The following is a 26,424-nucleotide window of genomic DNA, read 5'->3' on the forward strand; positions in this document are numbered from 1 at the left end:
AAAAGACTAATCTTGGAAAATAAAATGATCAGCTGTATTTATTTCCTAAGATAAGTCAAACGCGAACAACTATTGATTTTGCTATAATAAATATTTAATATAAAGGAAATACTTTATTTTATAATGAACCATTTGTTTTAAGGAAAAGCTAATTATACCACTAATCAATCTTAAGTAAACATATCTAAGAAAACTGTACTTTATATATACATGCATGTGTGTGCATGGATATACATATATACATGTACATGTATACACACACACACACACAGACAAATATACTTACTCCAGTGGGCTGAAAAATAAGTCCATCCATTTCATGGCTGACTTCTTTGGCAAAATTTCCTTCAAGTAGCTATAAAATAAACATATATATTTTTAGAACTATAATAATCAACACAAAAATCACTTTTAAAGTTTTTAAACTTTTCCTAAGCTTTATAATAAACTTAATACATAAGCTTTAAAAACTGAAATACAAAATGGGGGAGAAGGATGATCCAGAGGGATCTAGGTTTAAAGCTCAACATTCAGAAAATGAAGATCATGGCATCTGGTCCCATCACTTCATGGGAAATAGATGGGAAAACAGTGGAAACAGTGTCAGACTTTATTTTGGGGGGCTCCAAAATCACTGCAGATGGTGACTGCAGCCATGAAATTAAAAGACGCTTACTCCTTGGAAGAAAAGTTATGACCAACCTAGATAGCATATTGAAAAGTAGAGACATTACTTTGACAACAAAGGTCCATCTAGTCAAGGCTATGGTTTTTCCAGTGGTCATGTATGGATGTGAGAGTTGGACTGTGAAGAAGGCTGAGCGCTGAAGAATTGATGCTTTTGAACTGTGGTGCTGGAGAAGACTCTTGAGGGTCCCTTGGACTGCAAGGAGATCCAACCAGACCATTCTAAAGGTGATCAGTCCTGGATATTCTTTGGAAGGAATGATGCTAAAGCTGAAACTCCAGTACTTTGGCCACCTCATGCGAAGAGCTGACTCATTGGAAAAGACTCTGATGCTGGGAGGGATTGGGGGCAGGAGGAAAAGGGGACGACAGAGGATGAGATGGCTGGATGGCATCACCAATTCGATGGACGTGAGTTTAAGTAAACTCTGGGAGTTGGTGATGGACAGGGAGGCCTGGCGTGCTGCAATTCATGGGGTCGCAAAGAGTCGGACACAACTGAGCGACTGAACTGAACTGAACTGAGGCTATTATACTGTAAGATTCTTTTTTTAATATATGAAGATTTCCATTCCATGGCAGGCTAGATATCTCAAACAATAGTCCTAGCTGCAACAACCAAAATGATGGTAAAATATTCAAAACATATTTTTCCTTCTTCTAGTTTTATTAAGATATAATTGACATACAGCACTGTATAACTGTAGGTGTACAGCATAATGACGTGACTTACATATATCATGAAATGATTACCACAATAAGTTTAGTGAACATCTATCATCTCATGTAGATACAAAATAAAAATGTATTTTTTCCTTGTGATGAGAATTCAGGATTTATTCTTAACAACTTTCATATATAACATACAGTAATATTAATTATCTTAACTGTGTTGTACATTACATCCCTAGCTGTAATTTATCTTACAAAGGTGGTCAAAAAGCACCAACTTCCAGTTATAAAACATATTTTTAAATTCACCATGCTGAGCCAGCATAAATGTAGCAAGACAGAGAGGCCAAAACAAAAAAGACTGTAGAAACTCTGGGAAGTAATAAATATAGGGAATAAAAATAAATGCATCCACAAAGGAAGAGAGCAGAAAATCCCGCTTGGGGATAGGTGGAGTGAGAATGATTCTCTGAGAATCTGTAACTACAAGTTAGCTCACATATGGGGATTGCACCTTCAAAATGCATTACCTGTGTTTTCCGCAAAACCTCAAGCAGAAAATTTAACCTTTCTTTGTGTCCTACTTTTGCCTCATTTTTTGTCTTTATTTATTTTTTCCAGCAAAAAATTACACTGCAAGGAATACACACCATGAAATACAAACAACAGTTTTTTCAATGCCATATCTACTGAAAAGCAGAGTTATAGGCCCAATGCTCTCTAATTATTTCTGAACAATTGTTTTAAATGCTTCCCTTCCACAGACTCTTATTATTCTGAAAAACTGAACATGTGCATCACTGATGGAGGACGTAAACACTGATTTCTGCATCTTAGGAGAGAGAACAGAAGATAATTTCACAGAGCCAGGTAATAACACTGCTACCCAGAGTCTTGCCAAATGACATAATATTTAGGAGAGTTCTAGGATTCAAATATATTCCACCAAAATTTTGGATCTGCTGTGCGTTATCCAATCAAAATCTTTCATCACAAACACATCCTCTTAAAACCACTACACTGAAAGGGAGATATGCACTCCAAAAGCGACAACCAAGATCTCCAGTATATTTCACACGTCACAAGATCTGTGATTCTCTTCCCAAACTGTGACTTCATTTTCTCTGCCATTTCATTCCTTGAAATCTGCAATTTCTCTAAACTGGGAGCAGTTCAGCAAAGAAAAGTAAGACCTATCCTACTTTCTAACTGCTTTAAGACCAATTTGAGTTTGAATAATTTACATTTCCTTAAAACTGTAATGTTCTTTAGTCAAGTTCATGGGGGCAGAAATCAGAGAGGCTTAGAGGGAGGGGAAAATGAGGCGTTAGTGTTTGATGGGTACAAGAGTTTCAGTATGGAAAGATGAAAAAGATCTGGAAATACATGATAATAATGGTTACACAACAATGTGAATGTAATTAATGTCACTGACATGTATGCTTGCTGCTGCTAAGTCGCTTCAGTCGTGTCTGACTCTGTGCGACCCCATAGATGGAGCCCACCAGGCTCCCCCATCCCTGGGATTCTCCAGGCAAGAGCACTGGAGTGGGTTGCCATTTCCTTCTCCAATGCAGGAAAGTGAAAAGTGAAAGTGAAGTCGCTCAGTCATGTCCGACTCTGAGCGACCCCATGGACTGCAGCCCACCAGGCTTCTCCATCCATGGGATTTTCCAGGCAAGAGTACTGGAGTGGGGTGCCATTGCCTTCTCCAGACATGTATGCTTAAACATGGCTAAACAGTCAATTTTATGCTATGTGTATTTTACCACAATTTTTTTCAACTGTAATGCTCTTGGTGTTTTCCTTCTTGTAGTGTTTTGTTCTTTCCTCTTACTATAACATTAAGGTAGTGGGGAGCTTGCAGTGGGACTCTTAGAGCCATACTACCTGGAATTTGGCAGAACAGGTAAAAATTTCAGGACAGATGTGAAATTGATCTCTAATTCATTCATCAGTTTAAGTGACCTAGCCATGTGAGGAGGAAATTTGCCTAAGTAAAAATTCAATATGGATTAAAAATACTGATTTTTTATAATGAACTAACTAATGGGTAAAGGTTCAAATAAGAAAAAGATGGATAATATTGATACATCTTGTACTTCATCACGTGAGAAAAGGTAACCTATTAAATTCATAGCACAAATCCTGCTGAGGAATGAAGAATTGAAAACAAAATGCCACAATCATCTTTATAAATATATTTTTTAAAGGTTAAGCAATTTGTTCTTTTACTGCAGGTACATCATTTATGGCACATAAACATAGCTTTTTCATTCTTAGAGCATATTTCTCCAATCCATATATTGGATTATCCATGCAGATAAAGTATAAAGTATATGTTGACAAGACTCTAGATAACATAATGCTACCTGGTGCAGAAATGGAAGTAACTTCCTTTTTAATTTTACTCTTTTTAAGAATCAGAGAATTTAAGGGACTATGAAACTTCTTAGGTCAAAATAAGAAATACTCCTTGTTTTCACCCATTTTACTCCCTGTTGATTACTCTAGACAATATTTCTTTCTTAATAATTTACAGTATCACTTATTATATATTAAAAGACCTTTATAATACAAAGGTCTTTATTCTATAAAGTATAAACACTTTATACTTTATATAAAGTATATAAACTTTATATAAACACTTTATAAAGTATAAACACTTTATAGTATAAAGTGTTTTTGTGCTTGGTTCTTAATATATATATATATCATTCAAGACACACAACCCCTCGTGAGGTGTATAATTTTAATTTTATATTATTATTCATTTCACCAGAAAATGAAACTGAGGGCATCAGAAATTAAGCGACTAGCTTCAGCTCACTAGAAAAGACCCTGACGCTGAGGGCAAGAGGAGAAGGGGACCACAGAGGATGAGATGGTTGGATGGTATCATTGACTCAATGGTCATGATGCAAACTCTGGGAGATAGTGAAGGACAGGCAAGTCTGGCGTGCTGCAGTTCATGGAGTCGCAAAGAATCGGATGTGACTTAGTAACTGAACAGCAACAACAGCAGCAGCAGCTTCAACTCAGACAGCTAACAAAACAAATTCATTCAGAACAGATTTCAATTAGTCTTTAATTAAAAATAAGGAAATAACCAAAGAAAGTCTCTGACTCTCTAAAACAAATGCTCTAAAGACTTCTGAAAGTTCCCACATACATCCTCCAATCAGCATTTAAAACTTAGAGACTTTAAGTGTACTTTATTCTTTATATACATACTTTATACTTAGAGACTTTATTTATATATATATATAAATATATATATAAAAACTATATCTACATACTTTATGTATATACTTTATTCTTTATTCTTTATCTTATTCATGTAGCACGTGCTACATGAATAAGATACATACAAAGGAAGATAAAATTCTTGAGGTGGAAGGAATTACTTTTTAGGGATAAAAATTTTATTAATATATATAACAAATTTATATAATTTATTTATTATTCATATTAGAAATCAGATATGTAAAATAATGTTAAATTTAAAATATTGCTTTTTTGGGTCATAAATTCTGAAAGAAAATTTATCCAAACTCATTACGAACATCTTCTATACATCAGTGTCATTATCATTACAGCCAATACTTAAGTCACTTAATGTACTAATATATTTCCATTACTTTCACTGTTGTCTCTGAGTTATAGCATACTTCAATTCACACAGGAGACTATCACTGCAGATGTTATCTCAAGCTAGCTACAGGTACTGACTTGAATAACACATCAGAAAAGTCCCCTCCGCAACCATTCCTTAAGTCTGTATTCATTTTCCTGAAAGTGTTCAGCATCTTTAAAAAGCTGGTTTATGGAAAAGTTCCACTTTTATTTTCAATGTAAAACTTGTCTACCTGACAATAAATTTTTAAAAAGCAGACAATCCACAAAATCATAGCTTTTGTTAAGGCCATTAGCAGATTGAGGTCTTCAGGAAACCAAGTAAACTGAATTCCAAGCCCTTCAAAGAAAGATGAAATACATCTTTCACTTTTGGAAGAGCGTAAGAGGAAAAATCGGAAGTCATAAAAGCGGGTATAAAGAAAACCTGATAAATTTTTAAAAACCAAGCATGAGTTAGTATAACAGTTTAGAATCCCTGAAAGCCCCGAACACACAAGGAATCCAAACCTACTCACTAGCTCTGTTCCTCAGGTTTCTATTAGGAGTCACAGGAAAGACTAGGGGCAGGGCAAGAAAGATGACAAAGCCTCATCTTAGTTGCAGACATAAAATCCTTCCCAGACCCTACCTGATATGAAATAAAGGCCATCTGAGGATAAAATCGTCTGCAGCTACACAAGGGTCCAGAAAAGCCTTGGTCCAAGAATATTATACTGATAAAAAGCAGGAAAACTTGCTCCTGCCAAAACATCCCATCTGTGCAAAGCAAAACGGCTGCCAAAAGGAAGATGTCAGCCCACTGATGGGAAACCCATCCCTGAGACTCAGGTGCCAAGGGTCTGCTTAATACCAAGGCTTGAGGTTAAGAAAACACTACAGCACTACAGTCCCCACAAGTCAGGCACTGAGTGACAAGAAACAGTAGATTACATAGTAGGGAGAGTGCAAGAGCACAAAAATAGACCACTACATGGTAGAGGCGAGCAGAGTCCACTGAAAGCTACAAGCGAAGCCGGAACACTGGAGAAAACCCATCTTATACCCCAGGCCTTTCAAGTAACAGAAGTCATCTGTTTAAGGAACCTGAAGTCTTTGGAGCACTGAAGATAACTATATAGCAATACAAAGTGCAAGTGAAAGTCACTCAGTCGTGTCCAACTTTTTGCGACCCCAAGGACTGTAGCCTGCCAGGCTCCTTCTTCCATGGAATTCTCTAGGCAAGAATACTGGAGTGGGTAGTTGTTGCCTTCTCCAGGGGACCTTCCCAACCCAGGGATCGAACCTAGGTCTCCCACATTGCAGACGGATTTTTTACCATCTGATAATACAAACCGATCTCAGATACAGAACAGATAATCACCCACTAATCCCACCTCCCACAAATGAAGCTTACTAAACTTAAAGAAGGAGAGGTATGCACATTACTAAGCAAAAGACATTTACCTCAGTATCTATTGTTCATATAGAAAAAAAATGCCAAGCATCCAATAAAAAACTATCACAAACACATACAAAGGAAGAAAAAATGACCTACATCCAACAGATAAGGTAATCAACAGAAGAAAACATAGGGATGGCCCCTATTTTGGAATTATCAAGCAAAGATTTTAAAATAACCTTCACATTTTAAAGGAAAAGATGGAAAACATGAATGAGCAAATTGGAATTTCAGCAAAGAGTTAAAAAAAAATAAGAACAAATAGAAATCCAAGAAATAAAAACATAATATCAAAGAAAAAGAATATTAATCAATGGGAATGACAATCAATGAGATTATCAACACACTGGATATAACAAAGAAAAGAATCACTGAACTCAAAGAAGAGTATAGCACTTTTTCCAATTGAAACACAAAAAGACAAAAGGGGAGATATAGGCAGGGAAGGTAGGAGGACAGAACTAGGAATCAAAGGGCAAGGGTGAAGAGGTCTTTAAAATACAGACTACACATAGAAAAATCAGTAAGAATATAGAAGACTATTATAATAATGAAACCTGACCTATTTAACACTTTATAGAAAACTGTACCCAGCAATAGGAGAAAACATTTTTCTTTTTTAAGTGCATACAACACTTCTATATAGATCAAATCCACACAAAGTATGCTCTCTGACCACAATGAATTAAACTAATTAAAAGTAAGAGAAAAATATCTGGAAAATCCCCCAATGTTCAGAAACTCCATAACCAACTTCCAAATAACTCAAGAATAAAAAGAAGTCAAAAGGAATTCTTTAAGTATTTCAAAACAATGAAAATGAAAATAAAGTGGATATTTGACAGATACAGTTGAACAGTATCATTGGAAAATTTATTGCACTAAATGACTAATTAGAAAAAAAGGAAGGTGACAAATTAATGATAACAACTTCCACCGTAAGAAACTAAGGGCAACTCTAGAGAATGCAGGACGGAGAAGGCAATGGCACCCCACTCCAGTACTCTTGCCTGGAAAATCCCATGGATGGAGGAGCCTGGTAGGCTGCAGTCCATGGGGTCCCTAAGAGTCAGATACAACTGAGCAACTTCACTTTCATTTTTCACTTTCATGTGTTGGAGAAGTAAATGGCAACCCACTCCAGTGCTCTTGCCTGGAGAATCCCAGGAACAGGGGAGCCTTGTGGGCTGCCATCTACGGGGTCGCACAGAGTCAGACATGACTGAAGTGACTTAGCAGCAGGAGCAGAGAATTCAGGAACCACAGAAACCAGAAGGAATCACTTGGGTTGAGACTGTACAGCCAATGAAGAAGACCACACCCACTAAGACCAAGACCCAGACACAGCTGAAGAAGGCACATCTATGGCTCACTGATGGTAGAGTTGATGAAATGTCTTAATGAGGCATCTCATCAATTTTTAAAGATGGCAGCTGTGGTTAGAAAGCAATAAATCTGAATCTAAAATATTAAAGGAGTAATAGCCAAGGATAAGTTGCCAAAGTCAAAGTGACTACATCAGAAGAAAGTGTCACTGAGCTGAAAATTTTAAACAAATGGAGAGGCCAGGGTTATAAGTACAGCAAACCAAACACAGAAAAGTTGAGTACAACAAGTAAAATGACAAGTCTTTGAGAAAAGAGTTTAAATTAGGCACAGCTTCTAGGGAAAAAGGAATAGTTATCAAGAAGCCAAAAAGAGGCTGAACACACTTAATTAAAACAGAATGGCTTGAAAAGCTAAGTTTTATTTTAATAACTTAAATATCAGATAATTTTAAAACTCACTTTGCTCTCCACTTGTCTCTGATATTATATTCCAAGATAAAATGTCCTATACCTTTAAGTTAGTCTGTTTTCTTTCCTCTTCTATCTTTTAAGTAAAACTTATGAATTGCACTTATTTTTTATGTAAGAAGAGCTAAGTTTTTCTTAGAAAATCTTATTAGATGATAACATCTCAATAAAAATAAAATTTCATCCACTCTTCCATTAGGAAGGTATTTCCTGACTGCCTTCCAATGCCAGCAATCCAGTTAGTATTCAGGATACTACGAATCCAATGATGATATAAACCTAGGCCAATATGCCTAAACAATACCTTAAATTTAACAGTAAAACTACAAATTCAATGATGTAATCAGCCATTTCTCCCCGTCAGTTTTTATTCAGAAACATAGTTCTACTTAAATTACCTAAGATTTGGGTTTTTAAATCATTTCTAATAAAAAAAAATTTTAAGATATTTTACTATAAAAATATTTAACTACAAAACCTTGGAGAAGCTTTAAGGTGGAGTATGCGGTGAATTATCTATCCTAAAGAGCCTAGGACTTCTTTAGCCATATCACCCTCAACATGCCCAATCTCATCTAAAGATTTTAGGATACACTTTCAGAACTGCAATTTTCTTGATTATTTTCCACTAGATAAAATTAGAAGATAATTAGATAAAAGATAAAATAGTAGGTAAAATAGCAATGCTATGGACTGCAGCCTGCCATGGGATCCCTCTGTCCATGGGATTTGTCAGGAAAAAATACTGGAGTGGGCAGCCATTCCCTTCTCCAGCAGATCTTCCTGACCCAGGGATCAAACTCAGGTCTCCCACATTGCTGGCAGATTCTTTACCATCTGCTACCAGGAAGCCCCAAAACAGTAGACATAATTTATCAAACAGATATTAATAAAGCATGACAGTATTTCACAAATGCTTACAAGATTTAAATGTGTTTACCTATGAGTATTATATCTCATTACCCGAACACATTGCAGAAGGCACATAACTTTCCATTAACAAAGACTGGTGGAACTGACAAAGATTATACCAGGTGATTGACTCTGGATTGATATTTTATATCAATGAATATATACAAAGTAATTGGAAACCAAATCATTATAAATGCATAAGCAGAGAAAGATAATACAAAAGGGCTTGAAATTAAAAACATGAGAAACAAAAGACAAACTATAAAGTTACAAAGCATAGAAAAGAACCTTTAGAAATAAGGAAAATGATAGCTTAAGATAACAATGAAGAAGGAAATGAATCTACAGTAAAATTGGGAATGCAAACTGGCAACATTAATTCATCATAGTATAAAAAAAATTCTTTTCTTAAACAAAAGATTAAACTATCTCTACCTTTCTGTTCTGGACTATTCTACTCACAACAGATATTTTCTGGGTTGATATTCTCCGGGTTGATATTCTCCACATGGCCTCAACTGAGAATACTCAATACAGCAGCTTCTATCTGCGCACCTTTTTTAAATGTGCTTTCATAATTCTCCTAAAGTTCTAGTTTTACCAATCCCCCTAAAATGGAAACTTCCACTCACCTGGATATTACTATTCCCAAAGTATAACTCCTAATTTAGGTGAAGATTATTCAATGCTTCTGTACCTTAAATACTCCTCTAATAGCAAAAAATCACTCTATAAAACACCTTTCTTGCTCACCAAAAAGCCAATATTGGGCTTCCCTGGTGGCTCAGTGGTGAAGAATTTGCTTGCCAAAGCAAGAGATATGGGTTCGATCTCTGATCCAGGAAGATTCCACATGCCACGGAACAAGTAAGCCCATACACGACAACTATTGAGCCTGTGCTCTAGAGCCTGGGAGCCCCAACTACTAAGCCCACATGTCAGAACTACCAAAACCTTTGCACCCCAGAGCCTGTGTTCTGCAACAAGAGAAGCCACAACAATGAGAAGCCTGTGCACCACAACTAGAGAAAAGTCCTCACAGCAGCAAAGACCAAGCACAGCCAAATATAAATTAAATTATTTAAAAAATTTTTAAGCCAAATTCACTCTTTTTAAAAAACAATGACTTGATTTCTGTGTTTTTTTTAAACTGACACCTATACAGCAATATCATTAAAGTTAGCTAATCAAAATATAAATATTAATAACTTCTGGAACACTATCATTGGCTGTTTCATTAACTCATATTATTACAATTAAATTAAGCTGCTGCTGCTAAGTCACTTCAGTCGTGTCCGACTCTGTGCGACCCCATAGACGGCAGCTACCAGGCTCCCTAATCCCTGGGATTCTCCAGGCAAGAGCACTGGAGTGGGTTGCCATTTACTTCTCCAACACATGAAAGTGAAAAATGAAAGTGAAGTTGCTCAGTTGTATCTGACTCTTAGGGACCCCATGGACTGCAGCCTACCAGGCTCCTCCATCCATGGGATTTTCCAGGCAAGAGTACTGGAGTGGGGTGCCATTGCCTTCTCTGTAAAATTAAGCATAATAGTTCAAAAAATTCTAGTGAATCCCACTTGAAAAGTTAGAAAATCTAAAATCAAAATTTCTCTAGAAAATAGTTTGTTTTTTTCATGGATGTTCGTCTTATTTCTACCAAAATTCTCTCATAATTTCACAAAGTAGAAGCTAAGTCACCCTCATGAAACAAAGTTTTTTTGCCAGATTTCCAGTTTTTCTTTTTAATCTCAGAATGAGGCATCAACATACATTCATTCAGAGCCAATAACTGTCATTCTATCAAGTGTTTGAAATTTTAAAAGAGATCAATCAGTTTTCTCCTGGAAGGGCTAGTGTCAGATCTAGTGTGGAGGTCCCAAACTGAAATGCCTATAGGTATCAGGCCATGAACCTGAACTGGACTGGGTAAAAGATAACCAGGACTAGTGAACACTATGACAAACTGGAGAGCACATCTTCATCTAGAAAGACAGTATTGTGCTCGCTTCGGCAGCACATATACTAGAAAGACAGTATTTTTAAGGTTTAAATGAGCTTAATCTTTCTGGGGCCTACCAGTTTATGACTTCTGGTTAATATGGACCTAAATACACATAAAATAGTCATTTTACAGTCAGTGCTTTTAATAGAGGTGCTTAAAGCCTTCTGAGAGAACAGAAAAGTAATTATCATTTCATCTATCATCCGTGGTTCTATACAAATGTTTACCGAGTACTAATTATCCATGGGGGTGGGGGCGAAGATGGGAAGAACAGAAGGAGCAGAAGGAAGAGGTAACACATATAACACCATATGCCAGATACTGCTCTAAGCATTTTACATGTACAGTTGGCTCTCTGTATCCACAGATGTGGAACTCGCAGACACAGAAGGCCAATTCTACTCCATTTGTTTACAGAAGGGCTGAAGCATCAAGAATTTTAGCATCACAGAGGTCTGGGAACCAATCTCCTGCAGATGAGAGACCCATATTAATTTGGTCTAGCCTCATAACAATCTTATAAAGTTAGGGACCATAATTATCCCCATTTTAAAGGTGAAGCTTAGAACTTGCCCACGGTCACAAAGCAAGAAACTAAAAAATCATTCTGGCTCCAGAGTCCACATTTTTGATGGCTTTTCTAAACTACGTTATCACATCCCCAGATATCTCCTAGTGTCTAGTCCATATACTCCATCAACACACTCTCACAGCACACCGCACTCCCCTCCATCACAAGATGTTCGTGTTTAATTGTCTGACTACCAAATTGAGCTGTGGGCTGAGGACAGCAATCACATTTTATTATCATTTTATCTTCAGCATCTATTACAGTAATCTGGTGCAGAGTAAGCTCTCACTTCAACAAACATGTACTGAATAAAAATGAAGTGAACAGCACAGTAATAGGATTGACTTAAAAAAAAAAAAAAAGTCGATGAGCATAGGTCAGGCAGAAAATGCATGGAATGTATCAGGTTGGCAAAAAAGTTCATTCTGGCTTTTCCATATGATATTACGGAAAAACCCAAATGTGAACTTTTTGGCCTACCCAATATTATCCCATGAAGCTGTATGAGATGAAAACATATTTTAAGAGAAATTTAAAAGATACTGGTCTAATGTATACATACATTATTAAAGGGTTAAGATTTTTTTTAAATACTAAAACCATCATTCATAGTAATTTTCTCACAAACCACCCCTTACTAGCTTCATAATTGCCAGTGGGACAACTGAATCTGGATAACAGGATCCTAACTGGTCTTCTTTGTAGGCTAACTTCCTCTCTCTAAACTACTTCCATTCACTACTGCTAGAATTAACTTTCTGAAACAATCTGTTGTGTCACAGTCACATGTAAAAATCTTTGAATGCTCCTCACTGCCTAGGGCCCAAGTTCCCTTAGGCTGGTTTTTATAATTCTTTTTTTTTTTTTTTTTTTTACCCCAAGGCAACCTCTCCTAAAGTGTTTTCCAAAATGTTTGTTCAGACTGCAGCTGGTACAAAGTATAGGTGAGTATTTCCTTCGTGGGTAGAAAAGTATGATGTACTAAATCTGGAAGAATTTGAAGCACTTTTGGAAGGAATACATGGATAGAATGGATACTTACATAAACACATGATACAAAAAAAATTAAACCAAACTACCTAAGAAGCTAGTGTGAATGTCACAAGAAAAAGAACAAAAATTAGAGAAAGACATCAACGAAAAGACCAAAAATTTGCAATATGTACATAAAGGGAAACCAAATTTATGTAAAATATAATATAATTTAACACTTTCAAACAAGGGACAGTGTGGTAAATTGCAGAACAACAGATCCCATTCAAAACTACATCCTCTGTTTGAACAGGTATGTACTAAAGAATTTACCTTAACCAGAAAGAGGTCTGGCCTTTGCCATCTGCTACTGGGAGGAAATCTATAGACCCTTGGAATATCCTGCCTGACAAGAGCATCTTCGCTTGCCTGCAGGGTTGGTCAGTGAAAAGTCTAACAAGATGATTTATGATGTTTGAAACAAGCCACATCAGTTCCAGCCTCCAGAGTAACTGGAGGCTAAATGTATTAGCCTGAACTTCTGGAAGGAGGGACTGAATACTCACTAAAGGGGAGCCATGCTGATAGTATGTCATTGATCCGCAAGGTAAACTCTGGACACCAAAGGCTTGGGTAAGTTTTCCTGGCTAGCAATACTCTTGAGTCTGATCACACATCTTAGCCAGGAGTAGGAAACACTGTCTCTGACACCCTGAAGAGAAGACAACCAGAAGGTTCCCATTTGGGCCACTCCATATTTTGCCCTACTAGGCTTAGGCTCTTATCTGGACTGGATTTAATTTGCATCCTCTTGTTACAATAAAACTTAACAGACTCTTCCTTTGGCTGGTTTTAACTTGTATGCTTTTGATACAATAAAACCATAATCATCAATATAGTGCTTTTCTGAGTTTTAAGGCCTTCTAGCAAATTACCAATTCTGAAGGAGTCCCTGGGTGACCCCAGAATTGGTAACTGACTGGTCTGAAGTAAGGTGGCCCTGGGGATCCCCAAACTTGTAGCCAGTATCTAAGTAAGGGCAGTCTTATGGGGACTATGGAGTTGGCCTGAAGTCATTACAGTAAGTTTTTGTCACTATATTTCTTGAGGTGATATAATTTAAATTGTCCTCAAAGTCACACCCCTCAGCAGAAAAGCACCTGACTTGCCGTTAGGCATTACTGCCAAGAGGCTATCAAGAAGCGACAGACTGTAGAATGATGCCACAGTGGCCCTGTTGGTTAATGGGTAAAGGGACCCAGTTAGCCACCACAGAGGAGGCCTTTAATATACATAAAATATCTCTGAACAAGGACAACCCATACTAGGATGGTAAATGGCACTTATGAAGTACCAGAAAAATAGAATGAGATCTTGTTATCCACAATATAAAGAGCATATAACATTTCCTCTATTCTTTACATCAATTTCAAGATGGCACAGAAAGTTCAAAATCATATAAAAATAGGACCTTCAGGTTTATATCTAGACTACTGGATAAAATACCTCAGGTCACAATATTGTGGACTCACCTATACTTCAATTAAAAAAAAATATTTCAGGAACAAAATAGCAAAAGAGCTATACCTCTGTTGCAGTGGTTGTATTTCCTACAATTACTGTTACTCATTTATGAAAAATTAGTTAAAACTAAGCAAAGTAGATTTTAGGTACTGGAAAACCAATGGATTTAAACCAACAAACAGACGATGACTGCAGCCATGAAATTAAAAGACACTTGATCCTTGGAAGAAAATCTATGACAAACCTAGACAGCATATTAAAAAGCAGAGAGACATTACTTTGCCAACAAAGGTCCATCTAGTCAAAGCTAAGGTTTATCCAGTAGTCATGTATGGATGCGCGAGTTAGATCATAAAGAAGGCTGAGCACCAAAGAATTGATGCTTTTGAACTGTGGTGTTGGAGAAGACTCTTGAGAGTCCCTTGGACTGCAAGGAGATCCAACCAGTCCATTCTAAAGGAGATCAGCCCTGGGATTTCTTTGGAAGGAATGATGCTGAAGCTGAAGCTCCAATATTTTGGCCACCTGATGAGAAAAGCCAACTCACTGGAAACAACCCTGATGCAGGGAAACACTGAAGGCAGGAGGAGAAGGGGACAACAGAAGACAAGATGGTTGATGGCATCACCAATTCAATGGAAATGAGGTTGAGCAAACTCTGGGAAATGGTGGACAGGGAAGCCTGGAACACTACGGTTCATGGAGTCACAAAGAGTCAGACACGGCTAAGAGACTGAATGACAACAAATCACCATCCCGAATTTATTACCCTTGTTTCTAAGCATATAAAACTATGGGCCATTCAAGATTCTACTTAAAAATAACATTTAAAAAAAAAAAAAAACCTCTTTGGGAACCTCCTAGAATCAGTAATAAAATCTATTCCACTTATATCTTGATAAAACACTGATTTACAGTACACTAAGATTTAGAAAAGATGACCCAGGTATGTGGGTATCTGAAACGTCATTTTTTGCTTTCCCTGACTAAAATCAGTCTAAAAGATGGAGGGAACCCACAGCTCAAGCTAGGAGAGACTCTCATTAATTCTAAACAAAATACAGCAGTCATGTACTCCACACCATAAACAACACTGGTCTAATATGCCTAAAAGGAATCCTAAACATAAGTAAGATTTTCCCTTAAATTCCTGTCTTCTCAGACCAAAAAAAAAAAAAAATCCAGGTATTCTGAACCTCCTGGTGCCATACATCTGGACTTAGTATAGTTAATTATCTCACCTCAAACAGCTAGAATTAAAAGCTACTACATTCTTGGTTCATTTACGGTTTGGTTTTTCTGGTCATTCCATCATAATTAAGGGGTAGCCATATTTTCTTCCCTCTAGTTGTTTAAAAACAAACAGCAATACATTCTTAAGCTTATTTCTGAACATGAACAATGACTAACTCATCTTCTCTCTATCCTCCTTCACCATCCAAGTCTATCTTCTTCCAACCTGTGTCTCCATAACCTATTAGTCTTAAAATATTCTGCCTGTACAGAAGAGATGATTCAGAATTTAACAGTTCACTTTCTCTATTTAAATGTAATCTCTGTGAGGCTAAGTATCATGCCTAATTGTTCATGTATTTTAAGCACCTAAAAACATATTCAAATACACTATCATTAAAAAAGTCAATAGATTGAAGAACATAAGCTCAAGGTGTCAGGTTAACCAGAAGCACTAACTTTATTTCATCCAAGTGGAATCATATACAGTCATCCTAATGCACATTTACTGACAAAATAAGGCTATGAAAGTAGCAAACAATTCATTATGTCTATGATAACACAGTTTAAAACTGTGCCACTGTACTGCAGAAAACTTAATCAATAGGAGAAAATAATTTTGGTAAATACATACTGAGAATAATTTTAATAAAATTAAGTTGTAACTCCTAAAACCAGTAATAAATATAATTTTGCAAAGTTCAATCATTCTTTTTTAAAGAGAATCCTATTTAAGTCTCCAAAACCATTTACGTGACCAGATATTTTCTTTTCCTTTTCAGGTTCACTGTAAATAGAAGAAAAGTAGACTTCCCTCAAATTTGTCAATGGGTAAAATTATATCCACAGTAAAGAGTTCAAAAAGGATGATATAGGACTTCCAAATTTGTCCAGTGGTTAAGAATCCGGCTCACAATGCACGAGTCACAGGTTCAATCCCTGGTCTGGGAACTAAGGTCTCATGTGCTGCATGGCAGCTAAGCCCACAAGTTACAATTAAAGAAAGCCCACCTGCAGCAACAAAGAGCCCCTGTGCCGCAACAAAGACCCAGCACAGCCAAACATAAAAATAATAAGATTAAAACTAAAAAGATAATGGTACTATTCCTTTAATATCTTCAACTTATTTTCTTCTGGTTTATAATTCAACAAACATGGCAAATTACTGTAAGATTTTAATTTAGAAATATATAGCTGTTACTATAATACCTATAATTAGAGCAAATATTTAATAAGAGTATTGCTTTTCCTTAAGTATCCCCCAAAAGTGTATTTTTATAAACTTTTAAAAGATAAAGGGGGTTTAAACCTTTATAAACCATCCTTTTTTTAATTTCTAAAATGACTTCTGAGCATTTCAAATGAACTACAGAAAAGAGAAAGTTGTCAAGAGGAAGGTTGGAAGTAGGAAGAGTCTATTACACTAACACATACAGTAACAGAGAAGGCAATGTGGGGCTCAGGGATTAAACAGCCCCAAGAAGAAAGAATGAAAAGAGCAAGTTCTGATAGAAGTGCTTGAACAACTCATGCATTGAATAAAACATGTTCCACATAACCCTCACCCTGATGGTAGGCTCTCATAGAAATTTAAAACTATTTCCAAGACTTTACTTTTTCATTTTAAATAAAGAGCTCTAATCCTTGGTCATCATATCCATCAGCTACTCTAACTTTAACCTTAATTGTTCAATTCTATCTATCAAACTCACAACAAGGACTTCAGCACTTGGATCATGGTCATCTTCATGTACGTCACCATCCTACAGGTCCACTCATATATGGGTTTTTGGTAAAATAAATATGCACTACAGTACCTTATGATCAATGGTTCATTGAATCCAAGGATGTAGAACCACAGATAAAGGAGGCCGACTGCAAAGTTTTATTGGAATTTCCAATTCCATGGGGGGCCAGAGCCCCTAACCCCCATGTAATTCAAGGGTCAACGATATTCTATACTCGTCTTCTATCATAATAGTACGCTGTTGCTTCCCAGAAAACACATATTAGGATTAGTTCATCTGTGACTCTACAATCAAATCAAGTTCTTCAGTGCTTCACTTGTACCCCGTGAAGTCATCATCACAGACCAAATATTCTATGACTAAACATTATACAATATATATTCAAATATATTTACTATTGTCGTAAGTAGTAAAGTACATAAAATAAGAAGCCCCAATTCCATTTTCCTAGATATTTTATAAACTATTTTAAAATTTTATTGCAATTCTTCAACAATGACACAATGATATTTTACTTACTGGCCCTATTTGTGGTATAAAAATGACTAGATGTGCATTCAATAACCAAGGGATATAATCTAACCAAATATATATATATATAACAAATGTCCCTAGTTTTCCTAATCCACTGCAAAAGGTTACATTTTCAAAACCATGTCCCAAAGTCCATTCTAACTCTTTCCAATTCTTAGGGGAGAATTGAAACACATATTATAGGTTTTAAGAAAGTCTGTAATTGTTAATTATTTACTCTTTGAGCAATGTGATGAGAGTTGTGAGGTTTTTTTACTTTGGAAAAAAAAAAAGATGTACTATAGACATTACTTTTACACTCATGTGCTGGAACTAAGTACCCACCATCATTTCAACAATGACCAACAGAAGGTTCACTTAATTTTCTATGTAACTGGAAAAGACAAAAGCTATTATTTAACCTTAATCTTTCATTTTAAAATTCTAATAAAACTACGAGGTCAGACACTGATACAAAATTACTGGCTCACACCAATGAGAGACACACACTTAACAAAAGGGGGGGGGGTTCAGTTGAATTTGAAAATGTGTGATAAGTCAATCCTGTGCCTTTGTTAACCTATAGTAAATTCACAACCACACCTGGTTAGAGAAATTAATCTATCAGACTTTTTAGAAAAGAAACTGCCTCCTAATCACTTTGCTGCTGCTGCTAAGTCGCTTCAGTCGTGTCCGACTCTGTGCGACCCCATAGACGGCAGCCACCAGGCTCCTCCGTCCATGGGATTTTCCAGGCAAGAGTACTGGAGCGGGGTGCCATTGCCTTCTCTCCCTAATCACTTTAGAGGACAATAATTACTTTTTCCTTCTGAATCCATAGTACTAATATCTATCTCCTGAATGTTAATGGTAAAATTCTGGGTAAACAGATGGCAATTTCCCCATATTACAACTTTGAGTCCACAGAAATGTTTAAAATATATTTGGTACCACATATAATGATCTCTTCACATTTCAGTGAACAAGATTTACTACCCCAAAAGAAGTTTCCTGGAACAATAGATTTTGAGGTTCACTATACAAAAGCAATTAAGAGCTCTCTTTATTACACATTACTGTGATTTTCTTAAATTCTCCTCTGAAATGGTAAATGAATGAGACTGAAAGTATCCATTAAGCCATATTCAATTTCGGTGATGAATGACGTATTAATAGACTAGATAGTACAAAACTGAACACCAGAAATATGAGAATACATAAAGTTAGCCTCATTTCATCTTGCGTCTTCCTTTAAACCAAAATAGTTTTACCATTATGTCTGTAATAACGTAAAAAATGAGGCATAATCACTGAAAACCTCTATGTGTGAAGAACAGTTCTTCACATTTAAGCAAAGGTTTTTTCCTTCTCTTGAACCACAGTTGCAGTAACAAACTCTCAAAGGTACTTTTTCTTTTACTATATATAAACAATACAATGATAAAGTCATATAACATTTGTATATATAAATAACACATCTTATGGCTAGATTTTCTTTATGAACTACTAGTCTTAGACAAACACTTAAGAACTATAAATTTATATTTAAGGATAAAATAAGAAAAGAAAGAAAAGTAAGGCAATACCTAGAAAATTAATCTGAATGCCAGATGAAATACATGTATATATACATAAAACCTAAACTTCCTAGCTAGCAGAGTATGCAAGAAAATAACAGATGAATATTTATAAAATCCTTATTAAACTAGATGAGTATAAGCTCTTGAAAAATTAGGTGCAGTTAAAAAAAGTTTTTGTAATTCTGTTTAATCCTCTCAAAAGTTATTAGAAATCTTCATATTTATTACTTTCATCCTACACATCAAATATTTTACTTTCAAAACAGTAATAAATCATTGAAAAATATTTTCCACAGAATTTTAATAAAGCAACTAAACTGGACATGTGGAAGTAAAATGACTCCAAGAAGAGAAAAGCAAAAATAATTATTGCTAGAAACTTTTAAGAGATTATTAGGTCTTTCTTTTTCCTTTTTTTTTTTTTTTTTTCTGTTTTAACTTGAGAGAGAGAAAAGGAATGGAGTCTTCCTTAACTTTTTTTTTTAATTAATTAATTTATTTTAATTGGAGGCTAATTACTTTACAATGATGTAGTGGTTTTTGAGATGAATCACCCAATGGGTGTACATATGTCTCCCATCCTGAACCCCCCTCCCACCTCCCTCCCCATCCCATCCCTCAGGGTCATCCCAGTGCACCAGCCCTGAGTACCCTGTCTCATGCATCGAACCAGGACTGGCTATCTATTTCACATATGGTAATATACATGTTTCAATGGTATTCTCTCAAATCATCCCACCCTCGCCTTCTCCCAGAGTCTAAAAGTCTGTTCTTTACATCTGTGTCTCTTCTGCTGTCTTGCATGTAGGGTCATCGTTACCATCTTTCTAAATTCTGTTTATATGTGCTAATATACTGTATTGGTGTTTTTCTTTCTGACTTACTTCACTCTGTATAATAGGCTCCAGTTTCATTGACCTCATTAGAATTGATTCAAATGCATTCTTTTTAATAGCTGAGTATTGGGGGCAGGAGGAGAAGGGGACGACAGAGAATGAGATGGCTGGATGGCATCACTGACTCGATGGACGTGAGTCTCGGTGAACTCTGGGAGTTGGTGATGGACAGGGAGGCCTGGCGTGTTGCAATTCACGGGGTCGAAGAGAGTCGGACATGACTGAGCGACTGAACTGAACTGAACATTCCATTGTTTATATGTACCACAGCTTTCTTATCCATTCGTCTGCCGATGGACATCTAGGTTGCTTCCACGTCCTAGCTGTTGTAAACAGTGCTGCAACTAACATTGGGGTACACGTGTCACTTTCAATTCTGGTTTCCTTGGCGTGTATGCCCAGATTGCTGGGTCGTATGGTAGTTCTATTTCCAGTTTTTTAAGGGATCTCCACACTGTTCTCCATAGTGGCTGTACTAGTTTGCATTCCCACCAACAGTGTAAGAGGGTTCCTTTTTCTCCATACTCTCTCCAGCACTTATTGTTTGTAGACATTTTGAAAGCAGCCATTTTGACCGGCATGAGATGGTACCTCATTGTGGTTTTAATTTGCATTTCTCTGACATTGAGTGATGTTGAGCATCTTTTCATGTGTTTGTTAGCCATCTGTATGTCTTCTTTGGATAAACGTTGGTTTAGTTCTTTGGCCCATTTTTTGACTGGGTCATTTATTTTTCTGGAATTGAGCTGCAGGAGCTGCTTGTATATTTTTGAGATTAATTCTTTGTCATGTGCTTTGTTTGCTATTATTTTCTCCCATTCTGAAAGCTGTCTTCTCACCTTGCTTATAGTTTCCTTTATTGTGCAAAAGCTTTTAAGTTTAATTAGGTCCCATTTCGGAGAAGGTGATGGCACCCCACTCCAGTACTCCTGCCTGGAAAACCCCATGGACGGAGGAGCCTGGTAGGCTGTAGTCCATGAGGTCGCGAAGAGTCGCACAGGACTGAGCGACTTCACTTTCACTTTTCACTTTCATGCATTGGAGAAGGAAATGGCAACCCACTCCAGTGTTCTTGCCTGGAGAATCCCGGGGACGGGGGAGCCTGGTGGGCTGCCGTCTATGGGATTGCACAGAGTCGGACATGACTGAAGCCGCTTAGCAGCAGTAGCAGCAGCAGCAGGTCCCATTTGTTTGTTTTTGCTTTTATTTCCATTATTCTGGGAGGTGGGTCATAGAAGATCCTGCTGTGATTTATGTCAGAGAGTGTTTTGCCTATGTTCTCCTCTAAGAGTTTTATAGTATCTGGTCTTATGTTTGGATCTTTGACCCATTTTATTTTTGTGTATGGTGTTAGAAAGTGTTCTAGTTTTACTCTTTTACAGTAGTTGACCAGTTCTCCCAGCACCACTTGTTAAAGAGATTGTCTTTTCTTCATTGTATATTCTTGCCTCTTTGTCAAAGATAAGATGTCCATAGGTGCATGGATTTATATCTGGGCTGCTTTGTTCCATTAATCTATATTTCTGTCTTTGTGCCAGTACCATACTGTCTTGATGACTGTTGATTTGTAGTATAGTCTGAAGTTGGGCAGGTTGATACCTCCAGTTCCATTCTTCTTTCTCAAGATTGCTTTGGCTATTCAAGGTTTTTTGTATTTCCATACAAATTGTGAAATTATTTGTTCTAGTTTTCCAAAAAATACCATTGGTAGCTTCATAGGGATTGCACTGTGGCAAAGGCAATGGCACCCCACTCCAGTACTCTTGCCTGGAAAATCCCATGGATGGAGGAGCCTGGTAAGCTGCAGTCCATGGGGTCATGAAGAGTTGGACACGACTGAGCGACTTCCCTTTCACTTTTCACTTTCATGCATTGGAGAAGGAAATGGCAACCCACTTCAGTGTTCTTGCCTGGAGAATCCCAGGGACAGGATGCCGTCTATGGGGTCACGTAGTCAGACACTACTGAAGTGATTTAGCAGCAGTAGCAGCAGCAGGGATTGCACTGAATCTATAGATTGCTTTGAGTAGTATACTCGTTTTCACTATATTGATTCTTTTGATCCATGAACATGGTATATTTCTCCATCTATTTGTGTCATTTTTGAGTTCTTTCACCAGTGTTTTATAGTTTTCTATATATAGGTCTTTTGTTTCTTTAGGTACATTTATTCCTATTTTATTCTTTTTGTTGCACTGACGAATGAAATTGTTTCCTTAATTTCTCTGTTTTCTCATTGTTAGTATATAGGAATGCAAGGGATTTCTGTGTGTTAATTTTACATCCTGCAACTTTACTATATTCATTGATTAGCTCTAGTAGTGTTCTGGTGGTGTCTTTAGGGTTTTCTATGTAGAGGATCATGTCATCTGCAAACAGTGAAAGTTTTACTTCTTCTTTTATAATCTGGATTCCTTTTATTTCTTTTTCTTTTCTTATTGCTGTGGCTAAAACTTCCAAAACTATGTTGAATAGTAGGGGTGAGAGTGGGCACCCTTGTCTTGTTCCTGACTTTGGGGGAAATGCTTTCAATTTTTCACCACTGAGGATAATGTCTGCTGTGGGTTTATCATATATGGCTTTTATTATGTTGAGGTATGTTCCTTCTATGCCTGCTTTCTGGAGGGTTTTTATCGTAAATGGATGTTGAATTTTGTCAAAGGCTTTCTCTGCATTTACTGAGATAATCATATGGTTTTTATCTTTCAATTTGTTAATGTGGTGTATCACACTGATTTGAAAATATTGAAGAATCCTTGCATCCCTGGGATAAAGCCCACTTGGTCATGATTTATGATCTTTTTAATATGTTGTTGGATTCTGTTTGCTAGAATTTTGTCAAGGATTTTTGCATCTGTGTTCATCAGTGATATTGGCCTGTAGTTTTCTTTTTTTGTTGCCTCTTTGTCTGGTTTTGGTATTAGGGTGACTGGTGGCCTCATAGAATGAGTCTGGAAGTCTACCTTCCTCTGTAGTTTTCTGGAAAAGTCTGAGTAGGATAGATGTTAGCTCTTCTCTAAATTTTTGGTAGAATTTACCTGTGAAGCCATCTGGTCCTGGGCTTTTGTTTGTTGGAAGGTTTTTTATTACAGTTTTGATTTCTGTGCTTGTGATGGGTCTGTTAAGATTTTCTATTTCTTCCTGGTTCAGTTTTGGAAGGTTATACTTTTCTAAGAATTCGTCCATTTCTTCCAAGTTGTCCATTTTATTGGCTGATAGTAGTCTCTTATGATCCTTCGTATTTCTTTGTTGTCTGTTGTGATTTCCCCATTTTCATTTCTAATTTTGTTGCATTTGATTCTTCTCCCTTTTTTTATTGATGAGTCTGGCTAATGGTTTGTCTAGTTTATTTATCTTCTCAAAGAACCAACTTTTAGCTTTGTTCATTTTTGCTACAGTCTCCTTTGTTGCTTTTTTCATTTATTTCTGCCCTAGTTTTTATGATTTCTTTCCTTCTACTAACCCTGGGGTTCTTTATTTCTTCGTTTTCTAGTTGCGTTAGGTGTAAAGTTAGGTTATTTATTTGATTTTTCTCTTGTTTCTTGAGGTATTGCTTATCTTCTTTTTTAATCAACCGTAATGTCCTAAAACCATTCAAGATTGATGCCTTCCATGGTCTAGCTAAATGCTAACTACATACATCCCTCGAGGGAACATAACTACTCATAAGAGAAAGGTATGGAGTGGAGGGAGGCAAACAAGCAGGAAATGAAGACAACTTAGTAGAAATAACTTAGCAGAAACAGAACTTTGCAAATGGGAGATAATCCAAGTTCAGGCTTAGTCATATGAAAGAGAAAAATGGGGAGTTTACTAAAGAAGACAGCTATACAAGTGTGATGGCAGGAGGTAGATAAGAACTCTCTGCACCTTCTTTTCAATTTTGTCATGAACCTAAAACTGTTCTAAAAAATAAAGCCTTTTCAAAAGATAAATTAATAATACTATATTAAGACTAAGTAGGGCTTATCCCAGGAACAAAAGAAAGCTTCAGTGTTAAGATATATTTCCACTTAATTCATAAAATAAATAAAACTAAGCTGGAAAGAAAACTATATTCTAGCTATATATTTACAGTAGATAAAAAGCCATTTGACAACACTGAACACCTAATCTTGATTAAAAGTAAAATAATAAACAAAATGGAGAAAGAGAAGTCAATGAAAACACAAAGGCCTACAATAGCCAAAACAACTTTAAAAAAGAAGTACCAAGTTGGAAGATTAAGTCTGTCTGATTTCAAGATTTATTATAAACAAAAGTAGTCAAGACTCTACCACCACAAAGACAGATAATACAGATCAAGGGCACAGAACAAAGCCTTTAGCAATAGGCCCAAACATACATGACAACTTATTTTTTATAAAGATGCAAAAGGAATTCAATGAAAAAAAAAAAAGGATCGTCTCATTAATACTTGGTACAGGAACAACTGGATATCCAAATGCAAAACAAACAAAACCTATCAACAGGCTAAAAACAACCCTAATGTCTATGACTATGGATTAGTTAAGTAAAGTATGGTATAATGATAAGATGGAAATTTGTACATCTATAAAAAAAAAGATTGAAGGAGATCTCTATGTACCAAAACTGGCACAAAGACGACTCAAGATAAATTTTTAAGTTAAAAAAATAAAAAGGCAAAGTATAGGAAAGGAAGTCAAGAATCACCTCCTGGGTAAGGGTGGTAAGAATATAAATAAATGTACTTGCTTATATAAAGAAATTCTGATGGCTACAATAAACGCTGATAGCAATGGTTACTCTTCTAAAATGATAAACAGAAACTATCTATTGTCTGACTTTAAAAATTTTGTTAACCATATTTAATCTATTGATATAATTATTTTTTAACTGGCCTTCAAACTGGAAATGCAAATAAAATTGTAATTTAAGAAACTGCTACTTATTAATACTATTTAGGATGCTGCGTTCTAACATCTATGCATGTATATTAAGTTAAAAATTGAACAACTCATTATCCCTTCACTAGTTTGATGGATCAAATTAGACAAAATGAAGAGGCTGTTTATAGAGCTTGTGCTAATAAAGTTCTAAAATCAGTTATGTTCAAGATTTTATGAACAGACAGAAATGAAATTCTACTTTTTTCTACCCAAAAGTACACACTTTTCAGAATTATAGTTTGTTTAAAACTATCTAAAACCTAGCCTTCCTCATAGAAATGATACATATTTCCCTGCTGCAGGAACAACTGGATATCCATATGCAAAACAAACAAAAACCTATCAACCTGCTAAAAATAACCCTAATGTCTATGAATATGGATTAGTTAAGTAAAGTATGGTATAATGATAAGATGGAAATCTATGCATCTATAAAAAAAAAAGATCAAAGGAGATCTCTATGTACCAAAACTGGCACAAAGGAGACTCAAGATAAATTGAATGCTACATCATTCATAATACCACTACTTTACAATTCCCATTAACAAAGATAAAAATAATAAGAATCTCCAGAGCAATAACCTGTCAACTGTAGCTACTATTCTATAACTGGTGTTACCACAGCCTGCTTTAGACCTACTCTGCTATAAAACGTGCTTTCTCTCTGTATTCCACAACTCTATACCTTGGTAAGAGAAACTGAGAACAAAAAATAACAGTAATAACTAAAAAAGGAAGGAAAGGTGACATATTTAAAATGCCAAATATTAGAACCGCTTTAAAAGAATTTCCTATGATAATTTCAAAGAGGGATTTCATAAAGTACAAGGGAAAATAAGAGCATCACATTTTTCTACTGAAAAACTACGAGAAGTTGTTCACCGTAACTACTTAAGATCCCTGAAGAACAATTTTCTAAGCATTTCTAAGCAGCACTGATTCTGACTAATAAAACTACACTAACACGTTTTCTTAAACGCTAAACTTTGAATTATGGCAACACAAGCTGTCAAAATGGTTTTTTTAAAAAACTGAAAGAATCTGGCTTCTGCTCAACTTTTATGCTTTATTAATAATTTAGAAAATATTTCTATAAGAGTACAAAGCTGAAACTCCAATACTTGGGCCACTTGATGCAAAGAGCTGACTCATTGGAAAAGACCCTGATGCTGGGAAAGATGAGGGCAGGAGGAGAAGGGGACGACAGAGGATAAGATGGTTGGATGGCATCACCGACTCAATGGACATGGGTTTGTGTGGACTCTGGGAGCTGGTGATGGACAGGGAGGCCTGGCGTGCTGTGGTTCATGGGGTCGCAAAGAGTCAGA

The 26,424-nt window shown here is 36.2% G+C and overlaps 1 protein-coding gene across 2 annotated transcripts in view; it reads right to left on the reverse strand.

Moving 5' to 3' along the window:
* Positions 1-26,424, reverse strand: part of RNGTT (RNA guanylyltransferase and 5'-phosphatase) — a 240,518-nt gene that overhangs the window by 116,695 nt on the left and 97,399 nt on the right. For both annotated transcript variants that reach the window (XM_010834696.1, XM_010834697.1), the window contains one exon: positions 287-355. In XM_010834696.1, the coding sequence (XP_010832998.1) occupies positions 287-355 (69 nt within the window). The remainder of the gene's footprint in view (positions 1-286; positions 356-26,424) is intronic.

This window comes from Bison bison, unplaced genomic scaffold (assembly GCF_000754665.1).
Source record: "Bison bison bison isolate TAMUID 2011002044 unplaced genomic scaffold, Bison_UMD1.0 scf7180017864035, whole genome shotgun sequence".
Taxonomy (NCBI): domain Eukaryota; kingdom Metazoa; phylum Chordata; class Mammalia; order Artiodactyla; family Bovidae; genus Bison; species Bison bison.